The sequence below is a fragment of the Panicum virgatum genome, chromosome 2N (genome assembly GCF_016808335.1).
Source record: "Panicum virgatum strain AP13 chromosome 2N, P.virgatum_v5, whole genome shotgun sequence".
Classification (NCBI taxonomy): domain Eukaryota; kingdom Viridiplantae; phylum Streptophyta; class Magnoliopsida; order Poales; family Poaceae; genus Panicum; species Panicum virgatum.
The window spans coordinates 22,933,191-22,946,287 of NC_053146.1; the positions used below are offsets into that span (position 1 = coordinate 22,933,191).

The 13,097-nt window shown below is 41.0% G+C and overlaps 1 protein-coding gene across 2 annotated transcripts; it reads left to right on the forward strand.

Moving 5' to 3' along the window:
• The first annotated feature begins 1,169 nt into the window (after nucleotides 1–1,169).
• LOC120660067 (DNA-directed RNA polymerase 2B, chloroplastic/mitochondrial-like) lies at nucleotides 1,170–12,454 on the forward strand. Of its 2 annotated transcripts, none has more exons than XR_005669333.1 (19): nucleotides 1,170–2,109; nucleotides 2,775–2,990; nucleotides 3,091–3,224; nucleotides 3,655–3,721; nucleotides 3,819–3,877; nucleotides 4,522–4,639; nucleotides 5,131–5,244; nucleotides 5,342–5,473; nucleotides 5,552–5,968; nucleotides 6,399–6,449; nucleotides 6,571–6,641; nucleotides 7,405–7,489; nucleotides 8,887–9,039; nucleotides 9,128–9,202; nucleotides 10,410–10,499; nucleotides 10,599–10,646; nucleotides 11,181–11,496; nucleotides 11,577–11,680; nucleotides 11,803–12,454. XR_005669333.1 is itself a non-coding variant. In XM_039938406.1 (19 exons), exons 1-19 carry the CDS (start codon nucleotides 1,354–1,356, stop codon nucleotides 11,911–11,913), a joined length of 2,916 nt encoding a protein of 971 aa, XP_039794340.1. In that variant the 5' UTR covers nucleotides 1,173–1,353; the 3' UTR covers nucleotides 11,914–12,454. The 2 variants fall into 2 exon arrangements, 1 of the variants encoding a protein (XP_039794340.1); XM_039938406.1 differs by having other exon boundaries at nucleotides 1,173–2,109; nucleotides 11,382–11,496.
• The last annotated feature ends 643 nt before the right edge of the window (nucleotides 12,455–13,097 follow it).

Genomic DNA, 13,097 nt, shown 5'->3' on the forward strand with positions numbered 1-13,097 from the left:
ATGCTTAACGTTTTTCTTTTTTCTTTTTATTTTATTGCACAATTGTAAAGTAGCACATAAAAATAATTGGCTTATATACACCAACTAATTTTTTATATGTATAGTAATGCATATAAATGGTACCATAGAAGTTTTAATAATTTTCTAACTCATATACTATTTGTAATAGTTTAAATGAATTTTGGTGTGCTTATGGAAAAAAATTACAATTTGAACTACATGTGCCACCAGAATGATTCAAAAAAATTATAAAATTCATATTTAGCTGTATTTCATGTATTGTAGCCCATTTCCCATGTAGATATGAAAAATTGTAACTTTCTTCTAGAGATAACTCAAACTTATATCCCCAAACCATTATTCAATAATTGTAGTAATATTTAAATTTGCTCAAAAAATTCTGAATTTTGGCATGGAACCATTTTATGGATAGAAAAGCTTAACCAAAAAGTTTCACACGATTTCACGACTTTTCGACACACATTGTTCACAAAAAGAATGCGTGTACACGATGTTTCATACTCTTCAACTTAAACTTTGAAGTTTGCATATCTATTAACATACAAACAAAAGTCACAAAAAGGACGCGTGTACACATAGCAATTAACATACAAACAAAAGTCACAAAATAAAAGATCCTGATTTTAGAAAAATTTAGAAAAAAGAATGATTAAATTTGGGGTTCTTATGAGGAATAAACACTAATTATAAAATTTAATTCCGGATTAAAAATGGCTGAGTTCAATTTATGACGAAAACTTGTATTGTTTTATGACGCTTCTTTAGTTTTTGTCATAATTTCATGTAGGTTGGGCTCCGTCACAAGTCATCTATGACAAACTGATAACTTATGTCATGATAAGGCACTGTTATGTGATAAAAAATTAGAACGTCACGAGAAAAACATCATGAATAAGCAAATTTCTAGTAGTGAGAGGTAGAGGAATGGAGGAAGGACGGGCGGCGGGCTCGTGGGTACTGACAGATATGATGTGATCTCCGACTCGTGATGGGGGCTGGCCGTGCAAATGTATTAGAGTCATTACCTTTCTACTTTTACAGAAGGTATAATTTTCAAATTTATTTAGCACACCTAATATATAAGTTCTCGGAGACTCGAAACCCCGAAATCAAGTACATAGTGGGAGGGTTTTAGCCGCGTGAGCCGGCTTTCCGCCATCCCCAATCCGCTCTACCCCAATTGGCGGCGGCGGCGCCATATTTGCTCCCATTCCCCATGTCCTCCTCTAGTTGATCCTCTCCGCCTCCGCTCCGACCGCTGCGGCCGTCTCTCCTCCCACTTCCTCTCCGCTTCCCGTCCTAACCCCCCAAACCCTACCCCCTTTTCCCCTCATGTGGCGCCGTCTCCCTGCCCGCCGCCTCGCCTCCGCCCTCCTCTCCTCCTTCCCGGTCACGAGGGCCGCTGCCCCGCGCGCTCCTCCTCTCGAGCGTCGTCTTCTCCCCGCGACCTCTAGTCTTCTCCCGCCCCCGCGCTTTCCCTCGTGGCAGCAGGACCCGCGTTGGATCGCCTCGGCCGCCGCAGCTGAGGCGGTGTCCTCGGAGGAGGCCGAGGAGCTGCACCACGCGCTCGAGATCTTCCGGGTGCAGCCGTACAAGAATCAACCTCCGCCGGTGGAGGAGCAGCAGGCATCCGGGAGAGACCACCGTAGTCGGCATCGGCGGAACAGGCGGGGACAGCAAGCACAAGTGGCGGCGGCGGAGCACGGGATGACGTACCACAAATACGCCTCGCTGCGCCGCCGGCAGATCCGCGTCGAAACGGAGGCGTGGGAGCAGGCCGCAAAGGAATACCGCGAGCTCCTCGCGGACATGTGCGAGCAGAAGCTCGCGCCCAACCTTCCCTATATCAAGTCGCTCTTCCTGGGCTGGTTTGAGCCGCTGCGGGACCAAATCACCGCAGAACAGGAGCTCGTAGCGGACCGCGGGTCCAGAGCCTCACATGGGCCGTACTTCAACATGCTTCCTGCTGATATGATGGCGGTCATCACTATGCACAAGCTCATGGGACTGCTCATGACTGGCAGTGGGGACGGGAGTGTTCGAGTCATCCAGGCGGCATGTCAGATTGGCGAGGCTATCGAGCATGAGGTTTGCAACTGTTTCTTAGAGGGCACTTATTTGTTTGCTGCACGTGCTGTTGCATTCCAAAACTAGTCTGTGTCTCGGGAATTAGGGAATTGTTGTAAAGTCTATGAACATTGGTGTAGGTTGACTGTTTTTATACCATTAAAGTTAGCCATCACTGGAAAGTTAGCCACCATAGATAAGCTGTGTAACAGGAGTGGATGTGAAGACAGGCCTTCCATTTTAAATATAATTTAAGGGAAAGAAGTGTTGAAAAGTGCCGCAACTAATTGAATAGTTGTTTCTTACTATTGCTTCTTGGAGTGATTTAGGTAGTATCATTTTTATGCTGTAATTTGTTGGATAATCTGATAGTCTGGAAACTTCATATTCTCTGCTTGAAGTCACCTTGTTAAGTTTATGGCAATCTAATTGATCTTATGTTCTCCCTTTGAACTCACTATCCTAAGTATGAATTTTGAATCATTGTCTTGGGTATCTGAAGCTGTGCTAAATATTAGGTGTTTATCAATCTGTTTATATTGTTTTGCATTTTTTTTTTGTCTGTATAAATCTTGAATATGGTGTCAAACTCATTATTTATCGTTACCTATTTGGGTGGCAACATTTTCTGTCATGTTATCAGTTGCCAATAAACCAGCATGTTTTTTTTTCCCATCCTTCACTAGGTTCGAATCCAAAGATTTCTAGAGAAGACAAGAAGAAAAAGCAACAGAGAAAAGGAAAGTGAAGAAGAAATTTGTGACTCAAACATTGCCAAAGAACAACAGCGTCTAAGAAAGAAAGTCACTGATCTGATGAAAAAGCAAAAGTTACGGCAAGTTAGGAAGATAGTGAAGAATCAAGATGATTCCAGGCCATGGGGTCAAGATGCTCATGCGAAAGTACAAATCCTGTGTTTAGATATTTTACCTCATCTGTTGCTTTAATCTTAGCACCAGTATTGGCTTATGCCATTTTCTATTGTCCTTCGCTGTTCTGCAGGTCGGTAGTCGTTTGATTGAGCTGTTTATTGAAACAGCCCATATACAGCCAGCTGCTAGCCAGTCATCAGATGGTCTTCCAGACATTCGTCCTGCTTTCAGACATGAAATGAGAACAGTGCCGAAAGAACAACAGTAATAATGTTATCCTCATTTACTCTAAGATTGACTCCTGATGCAGCATCCCCATAGATCTGTACTGCCACTGGATTAAGCCTCTAGTTTAACTAGGAAATGCTTTGATTAGATAACTTTCATGAAAAGGGGAGATTTGCTTTACTGCTCATATTCTTCCATGCTATCTATTGAAATAATTTGTGGCACCTCTTAGAAACTATACATAGTGTACATGTGCTGAAAGGCAACCAAAGATCATTTGGACATCCTGCTGCAAAATGCTGCCGATATGCTAGTTTAGACTAATTTTCATGAAATTTCAGAGCTTTAATGAAAGATACAGCTCCAACTAAGTTGTAGAGGCAACTAGCTTAATTCATTCTTGTCCTAAAAGTAGTTTCTTCTTCATCCTAATATATATTTTATATCATGTCTTTTATTTAAACAGGAAGCTTAGTCGCAGATATGGTGTCATCAAGTGTGATCCACTGGTTCGGCAAGGCCTGGATAGAACAGTTAGTTGACCCTTTTACAAGTCTTGATTTTTACTGGAATGCTTCTCCTAGTTTTGCATTCCTTGATCATGTAATGGGGCATGCTTTTCCTTGACAGGCAAAACACATGGTCATACCTTACATGCCTATGTTGATTCCCCCAATCTGTTGGACAGGGTTCGTATTTGTTGCCTGTAAAATTCTCTTGGTTATATGATGCATCTTAACAAATTGGACTGCACTTTTATTGAATGATGCTGGTTATATATTGTTATTGCTGAGTACTCCCTCCGTCCCAAAATGAGTGTTCGATTAACATTCAAATTTTGTCTCACAAAGATTGTTCTTTTAGCTTGTAGTGGGATCCATCTAATTAAAGCAATGCCAAATATCAATAAAAAATTGTACAGAGAGGTGCATGGAGCCAATCAAATGCTTAGTAGATGCTACTTTTTCTAGTTCCAATGCAAATGCATTTAGGATCCAGAGAACCAAATAAATAACACGGTTCTCAATCACAATTGCTATAACTAATTAGGGGCTACAAAGTCATTTCTCAGGATTAGTAATGTGTCTGAAATTTTCTGAAAGAACAGTCTTTTTGGAACAGAGGAAGTATATCAACAATCACCTTTTGATTAGTTCAGTATGTGGTCCTGGTTCATGCTGATGGGTTCTGTTTGTCATACTATTATTTCTTTCACTTGGCATTTCAGAATAAGTAGTGAATTTGTTCCTAGCTTTTTTAGTAACATCATGGTTTTTATGTCTGCAAATGCTAATCTATCTACTGACTGTTTGGTTCTCTTTTTTTTTTACAGATATGATAAAGGAGCACACCTGTTTTTACCATCCTATGTGATGCGCACCCATGGTGCTCGGCAGCAGAGGGAGGCTGTTAAAAGGGCTCCAAAGGAACAGATGCAATCAGTTTTTGAGGTACAATCTACTGTTTCTTACTTTTGCAGATTAGATGAATTATAGTGTTAAGAATAGTTTCCTAAATCCCATTTAGCTTCTTATGTACCCAGTGCCGTAGGCTTCCCGCACTGTGCGGGGTCTGGGGAAGAGTTGTTTTTAAGCCCCAAGCCTTACCCACACAAATGTGCAGAGGCTGGGGCTCGAATTTAGCTTCTTATGTACATTTAAATTTTTATTTATGCTGAGTGTATCAGAGACATTTTGTATTTGGCCCATGTGTACCATTAACCCACTGTATAAGAGCAGTGGTCCTGAATATGTGACACAATTATATGAAAGCAAACAATTATGAGCTATCCTGGTCCACATCATAGGATGGTGGAGCCTACACGTGAGGGGTTGTGAAATATTTTGCCCTTCATTTGGGTTAACCTATTGGTGCACAAAATTCAATTGTTTATGCAATGTGTATCTCAGGTTTTCATTCTTTGATGTCTTGTTGGTTTCAGGCCTTGAATACTCTTGGGAGCACGAAGTGGAGGGTTAACAAAAGAGTTCTTAGTATTATTGACAGAATATGGTCAAGTGGTGGCCGGCTTGCTGACCTGGTTGATCGTGCTGATGTGAGTAGCCATTTAATTGGTCATGAGATTATGTTATGACTTGATTTGATAGCGTTGGATATTTTTAGATCTATGCTGACATGTTTCATATACTCAGGTTCCCTTACCTGAGAAGCCTGACACAGAAGATGAAACTTTGCTAAAGAAGTGGAGGTGGAACATGAGGTCAGTCAAGAAGGAAAACAGTGAAAGGCATTCTCAGAGATGTGATGTTGAGCTCAAACTTGCTGTAAGAGACTAAGGGGTCTTGCTATTGTTATCCATTGAGGTGCCACAATCTATTCTAATGCACACATATTGGTTACAGGTTGCTCGAAAAATGAAGGATGAAGAGGGATTTTACTACCCACACAACCTTGATTTTAGAGGTCGTGCTTATCCAATGCATCCTTACCTGAACCACTTGGGTTCAGATCTTTGTCGAGGGGTTCTGGAGTTTGCTGAAGGTCGTCCACTTGGTCAGTCAGGCTTGCGTTGGCTGAAGATACACCTAGCAAATTTGTATGCTGGTGGTGTTGATAAGTTATCATATGACGGCCGGATTGCATTTGCTGAGAATCACTTGGAGGAAATATTTGATTCTGCTGATAGGCCATTAGAAGGCAAACGATGGTGGCTTGGGGCTGAAGATCCGTTCCAGTGCCTGGCAGTATGTATGAATCTTGCTGAAGCTTTAAGAAGCTCGTCTCCAGAAACAACGATATCACATATTCCTGTGCACCAGGTATATATATTCTCTTCAAGCGATCATTTTCTTTCTCAATTCTTTGTGGAGAAACTTAAAGATCTCATCTGTCTTTCTGTTGCTCAAGTTTTTGATGTTTTAGAACGAATGCCATGGAACATAGGAACAGAGTGAACAATTAAGTACTATGTTCATTCATATTATCTGAGTTCCTGATAGAAAATTAGTTGACCATACTCCTTATGCAACAGGCATGTTTGACAGGGCTCATGTACCCCAATGTGTATTGAATATGCCTATTGCATTGATAAATTCGGTTCAGATAAGACACTGAGCATATGGCATTTAACACGGTTGATCACCATGTTCAACATTACCATTGGCTGTACTTGTATGTGGCCAGAACTCAAATATATGTTTATGTTTTGATATATGTTTATGTTTTGATATATGCTTTTCTTTTTCTTAGGATGGTTCTTGTAATGGCCTGCAGCACTATGCAGCTCTTGGAAGGGATAAGGTTAGTTTGTGCCTCAATGATTAAGTTGTTCTTTTTAAGATTGTTTTTTTGTTGCTATGGGTAACTATCTATCAATTATGTCAAGTAGAGTTAGTATTTTTTTTTATTAAATTTTTCCTAGTTGGGAGCTATTGCTGTCAACTTAGTTGCTGGAGAGAAGCCTGCAGATGTTTACTCCGGAATAGCTACCAGGTATGGTTTTTCCGTATCAGCTGTCTTTTGAACTGTTAACATGTTGCACTTGATGTACTTCAAGATGTAGGAGTAGCACTTTATATGCTGCACCAGGGCACCCCACCCTACTGACCCATCTATTTGGTGTGGTCTTATGGATCCTGGGAACCGTTTTGTGCAACAGTTGTAAAACGTGACATACTAGAGTTTCCTATGCTTTAGAAAAAGAATGGACCAAATACACATTGAGCTGTAGTTAGTGTCTTAATATCCCCCATCCAAAGACATCGATGACCAACAGCAAGGCACTAAATACCCAGCTGCTTTTACTTTGTAGACATATTAAAGATTATTTCTGAGTTGCAATTGACCTTGGCAATTCATGGCCTTCCATGATATACTGCAAAGCACAATGGCTTGGTGTTGGCCGGTGCCCAGATGGTCACCTGGGATGCTTTTTTGGAAACATCCTTTTAACCTCCAGACTTTTTGAACTATTATTATTGGAGTCTCATTATGAGATATCTTACATGTTTAAAATTGATAGTTGTTATATGTCCTTGTAAGATTGTTGTGATGCTTCTTTATAGTCTTAACTGCCAACGTTACAGTTTCTTGCTTAGTGCTTGAGATATTGTCCAAATATTGGTTTTGGTTTCAGTAGTGTCATCTTGATCCAACATTCGACTAATTTAATTATATTATTTTGTACTCATGATGATTATACTATTTTGTCCAAATACTGAATGCTGATATTATATTATTTTGTATTATGCTGCAGGGTGGTTGAAATTATGAGGAGGGATTCACAAAAGGATCCCTCTACAGATCCTGATGCAACTCGTGCTCGTTTAATACTTGATCAGGTGTTGCTTTTTTGTCAGTATCTTCAATCCTTACTATATGTTGCCTCATATAAGATAAGATAAGGTGAAGTTCGAAAGCTAAAGAGTTTGTGAAAGACAAGTTACACATATATATGGGCACTAAAGCTGGATCGGTTGAGGCCTGATAGGATCTATAGGTGTCTTAATGCTAAACCAGCTAAGTAGGCTAGCTTGTTCATATAAATCATAAACCTATCCAAAAGGCATATATTACTAATCAATTGGTAATCATATTCTTGAGAAAAAAAGGCGATCAGGCTGTTGACACCTCATTTAAAAATTTGAACAGTCAACAGGCAAATCACCTATTTTTTTCTCAAGAATGATGATTACCAATTGATTAGTAATATGTGCCTTTCATGAATCTGTGCAAAACCTAGCTTACCTATTGAGATTAATTTGAAGTTAGTCTAATACATTACACCATGGAGCCCTAGTATCTCCTTTTGTTCTCCCTGAGTAGAGTTTGTGACATTTGGACATAACAGTAGATGCAGTTCCTGAAGTACATTCGACCACCATTAGCCCATTACATTTGTAATATATTTATAAGAAGCTGCAATAATATGAAAGTGCCTTTTGAGACAAATGTACAAATATCATTTTTGTGTGTCCAGCATTGTTCAGCTAGGCGGCGCCTAGGCGGCGATTAGGCGCGATTAGGCGCTAATCGGAGGGGCACCGCGTCGATTTGGGGCTAGGCGGGCTCCTAGGCGGTGGCGGCGGGCGTCCGGCGGAGGTTGCCGGTGGGGGAGGAGCTGAGGCAGGGGACGGGCGCGGCGGCGGCGGAGGAGGTTGAGGCAGGTGCTCGGAGGAGGAGGAGGAGGAGGCAGGGGACGAACCTCGGCGGCGGCGGAGGCAGGGCGGCGGGGCAGAGGATGCGGGGGCAAGCGGCGAGGATGACGGGAAGGCGTCGTTGCGTCGAACCAGGTGAGGTGAGGCGGCGTTGGGGTCACGGGTGGAAAGATAAGGTGGGGGAGGTGGGCTGGTGGGCTATTTGGGCTGCCTTGGGTCTTTCTTTTCCATTCAAGGCCCACTAGTTCCTTATTTTTTTCTTTTTTTTAGAGTATATGGTGTGTATTAATCACCGCCTAGAAAAATGCCTAGGAACGCCTAGGCGCGATTAATCCCGCCTAGGCGCTAGGCAGTGGGTCAGCGCCTAGAATCCACCTAGCGCCTAGCTGAACCATGGTGTCCAGTCTAAATATAAACTAAATTTGGTAGTATATTCATTACTGGCAACACAGGAGGGAGTTAGATTATAAGTAGATGTACATTTGGTAGTATACCAAAGAAATTTTGTTAGTTCCATAGACAATAATTGAAAGTTATAGTTTGGTGCTTACTTTTAAGTTTCAATGGATCATCAAATTCAGGTGGATAGAAAATTGGTGAAGCAAACTGTGATGACATCTGTGTATGGTGTCACTTATGTTGGAGCACGTGAACAAATAAAAAGGAGGCTGAAAGAGAGGGGGGTCATTGCTGATGATGCAGAATTATTTGGTGTGTCATGTTATGCTGCTAAGGTGGAAGTTCCAACCAAGTGAAATAGATTACTTTCTAGCTCCTGTATTTGTCTAGTCACCTTTTTATTTCCCCCATTGTCTTTGATAGGTTACTCTGACAGCACTTGGTGAGATGTTTCAAGCTGCCCGTAGTATCATGAACTGGCTTGGTGACTGTGCCAAGGTACAAGCCTATTATAATATTTTTCTTTTAACACTGAATCATGAATCATAATATCATGTTGTTCCATGCTACATTACACTACACAGTATCATGTTTGGGTAGTTTCAGAGTGACAAGGCAAATAAATCCAACATTTTGTAGTTGTTAACTGCAATTGCGAAGGTTGTGAAGAAAATATATTTTGGGGTTGAATTTTATGTTGTATAAAATTTAGTTCCACTATATGAATCCTAGAAAACTCCGTTGACTATTTGCCAATTATTTTAATTACCATATCGTATATGTTTTGTTATAACGCACCTGGGTGCATTCTCTATATAGAATGCACCCACCCTCTCAGTTGCAACCGGATCAGTCTGAGTTGCAACCGGTTCGCGTCCAGTTGCAATTGGGTCAGTCTGAGTTGCAATTAGGTCAATCTGAGTTGCAATTGGTTCTGTTTGAGTTGCAACTGGTTTGCGTCCAGTTGCAACCAGGTCGGTCTGAGTTGCAACCAGTTCGCGTCCAATTGCAACCAGGTCGTGCCCAGTTGCAACCAGTTCCGTCCAATTGCAATTGGTCTATTCTTCCAGTTGCAATCGGTGCAGTCTCTCAGTTGCAACTGCAGGGTGGGTGCATTTTGTACAGAGAATGCACCTTGTTGTATTTTAGTCTTGCCCTATATATATAATATAAAGAATACACCAGTGAGATGAATTTCCTTCTATAGTAACAGAGGCAAAAGTAAACAAAAAAAAAGCTTTGAAACAACCTGCACACCAAAACCGGCATGGACATTTAGGCTTATGCCGGCTTTGGATCATCTTACAAAAAGCTGGGGGCTGTTTGGATCCCTCAGCTTATAGGTTGTTGGATTATTGATTGTGGGTGTGCAAAGCCTATTAGCTGAAAATAGCTGGGTGAGGCCAGTTTATGAGATTATAGAAAGCTGGGTGGTTGGCTAATAAAAAGCTGGACTCTAAGCTGGCCTGTTTGGATCAGCTAGAGCTAATTGCTAGCTGTTTATCTGATCCAAACAGGGCTGTAAAAGACTTATATGAATGAAAATATGTCTAAAGTATTTGCATTTATCAAGGCAAATCTCAATCAGCCTTCAGTTCTGATATCAGTTGATGGACAAGCCCAGCCGCTTTATTTGGTTGAAATGTTAAATTGTTATTTCTGCTGTTTATAATGGAGTTCTCCTGATATACAACTGTGCATGCAGGTAATCGCTTGTGAAAATGAACCTGTGAAATGGACGACCCCTCTTGGGCTTCCCGTTGTTCAACCATATCGCAAACTAGGGAGGCATCTTGTAAGTGTTTCAGTACAATTGTTTCATTCATGATCTCTCCTTTCTCAGACCTTGATAGCCATTTGTTTTTAGACCTTGATATTGATGTTTGCCTTGCAGATTAAGACGTCATTACAGGTTCTGACCCTTCAGCGGGAGACTGATAAGGTATACTACTTGTGGTCAAATGTCTTTGCATTGGCTCATTGCAGTCTTCCTTTTTTCTGGGTCAAATAAGGGACCTTTGGTTACTAGTTGCTTTGAGATGTCCGTTGTTATGGCATGAAAAAGTGGCTTTTCTAGTGTCAGAAAGGCCTTACCGTCGAACGTTGGTCCATCTTGGTCATCTAAATTTCCTGGCATGACATCATCTCTCATCTTCTATTAGAGTTGGCTATATGGAGATATAGAATGGCATTTGAACCATTTGTATTTCATTTTTGATAATCAGGCCCAGCTGCTTCATTTGGTTTTGGCCTGTTGCTATTTTTAGGTCAGATGGATGCGGGACATTAATTACAGTACTAAAGGACCCTTTTCTTTTCGTCTGACAGTCCCATATGTTTTGTGGATACATGGGAACTGCAAGAAACAATGAACTAGTTTCCATAGCTGTTTCTTTCAATTTACAGATGCAGCAGGGGTAGTGCTGTTCGTAGGTTCTTTTACATCAAATTTTGATTGTTTTTTATTTACCTGCAGGGAGGGACGGAGGGCTCTCTCTCTCTCTATCACCTGCTCCCTCCCTCCCCCTCTCGCCAAGCTATATTTGAATCGTCAATGATAGTGCATCATAGTGGTTTCATTATTGAATTATGTCTATTTCCCATTATTGTTATTGAATTACATTATCTCTTGTTTGTGTAATATTTTAATCAAATACTTAATGAGTCACTCAATCAGGTTATGGTGAAGCGGCAGAGGACAGCTTTCCCTCCAAACTTTGTGCATTCCCTTGATGGTTCTCATATGATGATGACTGCTGTTGCTTGCAAAAGGCAAGGCCTCAATTTTGCAGGTTAGTAGTTTTGGTAGGCCCTTTGCAAGTCATTTGTTAGAAGTGATTATTTATTAATGTTTTTTTCTAAATCTGTGCAGGAGTTCATGATTCTTATTGGACCCATGCTTGTGATGTTGATACAATGAACAAAATACTCCGGGAGAAGTTTGTGGAACTCTATGATACACCTATTTTGGAAAATGTATGTATCTCTTATCCCAGCTGTTAGTAGAAGTTGATAAATCATTTTCTTGCGTTAGAGTTAGCGTTTGAAAATTCACCAAATGCGTTTATGAGTTCTTAACAAAGGTATATTTGATGCAGCTGTTGGAGAGTTTCGAGAAATCTTTCCCTACATTAAAGTTCCCACCATTGCCAGAGAGGGGAGACTTTGATATGAAGGATGTCCTAGAGTCTCCTTATTTTTTCAACTAGCACATTTATGATAGCATTGCATGCCCCCACACTCTGCTGCCTATTCACAGCCTGCACCCATCCTAAGTTGAGTACAGTGTCACCAACTCAGATGTTGAAGCTAAATATTTTACTGGCTGAAGTGTACCATCTTCAAGACATCATGCAGCACCATATCCAAAAGTGTTGCAGAAGTACACAGAGCCTTGAAGTAGTCTATAACAGATATGCTGAGGAGGTTTGCAGTTATGCTAACAGCAAAGCCAAATAAAAGTGGAAACCGTTGCCAAGAAGCTCAGCGAGGGGGTTTGGCTCTGTTCGGCACTAGCGTATTTATTGATAACCAGCGCACCCCCCCCCCCCCCCCCCCCAAAAAAAAACACCCCTCTCACTGATCCCTGAAAATGTAACTATACAGTTTTGGCTTTCACCAATCTGTTTATTTTTCTTGATCTTGAACTATAGAGGGATATTCTACTGACGAAAGATTATTTCATAGCTAACTTTGTAGTTGTAAGATGATAATTTAATAATAAAAGAATACACAGTGGTTTCCTCTCCATTGTAGTTGACGAAAAATGCATGTATAATTATAAATAAGTATAATTAAGAATGCATTTTTTTGGTTTGTTTGAGTGTGTTCCATTAAATTGTACAAGCCCCAACTTGCCTATCTTCTATCTTCAGTTCGCACATATTGTTTGTTTCATGGGTCACCCTAGTCGTCCAGCGATGAAAATTGCTGGGAGTTTGGGTCGCCTGGATCGGCGTGCGTACGCCTTGCCTTACTAGGCGTCTGTGCATCACCTAGGCGCTCTAGATTTCCTCCCGCATAGCAGGAGGAAGGCGGGAAGCTCCGCTGCGAGCGCGACGAGATTTATATATTAGAGTTAGTAAAAGGTGATATAAACGTGTTATATACCCGACAATTTGTAGAGGTATGTGGCAAGTGGTGATAGCTTTGTTTACTCACTAATCCTCCACGTCCGGGTATATTGCGCAAGCGGTATTACCACAGCTGCCTAGTCTTAATCAGGAGAAGCTGGTAGCCCGAAGTAAACAACTAGTTAGTGCTATTGTACCTTAGATTCTTATCCTTATAAATCTTCTTTATCTCCTTCCTCATCCGTAGTGTGGTGTCCTTGGACGAATTAAAGTATTAGGTAATATACTTATGTGCCTCAATGGATACGATACCTTGGAAT

Coding starts and splice junctions, on each gene's coding strand:
- LOC120660067 (XM_039938406.1), top strand. CDS start 1,354: ATGTGGCGCCGTCTCCCTGCCCGCCGCCTCGCCTCCGCCCTCCTCTCC. Junction 2,110..2,774: donor GCGAGGCTATCGAGCATGAG/GTTTGCAACTGT, acceptor ATCCTTCACTAG/GTTCGAATCCAAAGATTTCT. Junction 5,474..5,551: donor ATGTTGAGCTCAAACTTGCT/GTAAGAGACTAA, acceptor TATTGGTTACAG/GTTGCTCGAAAAATGAAGGA.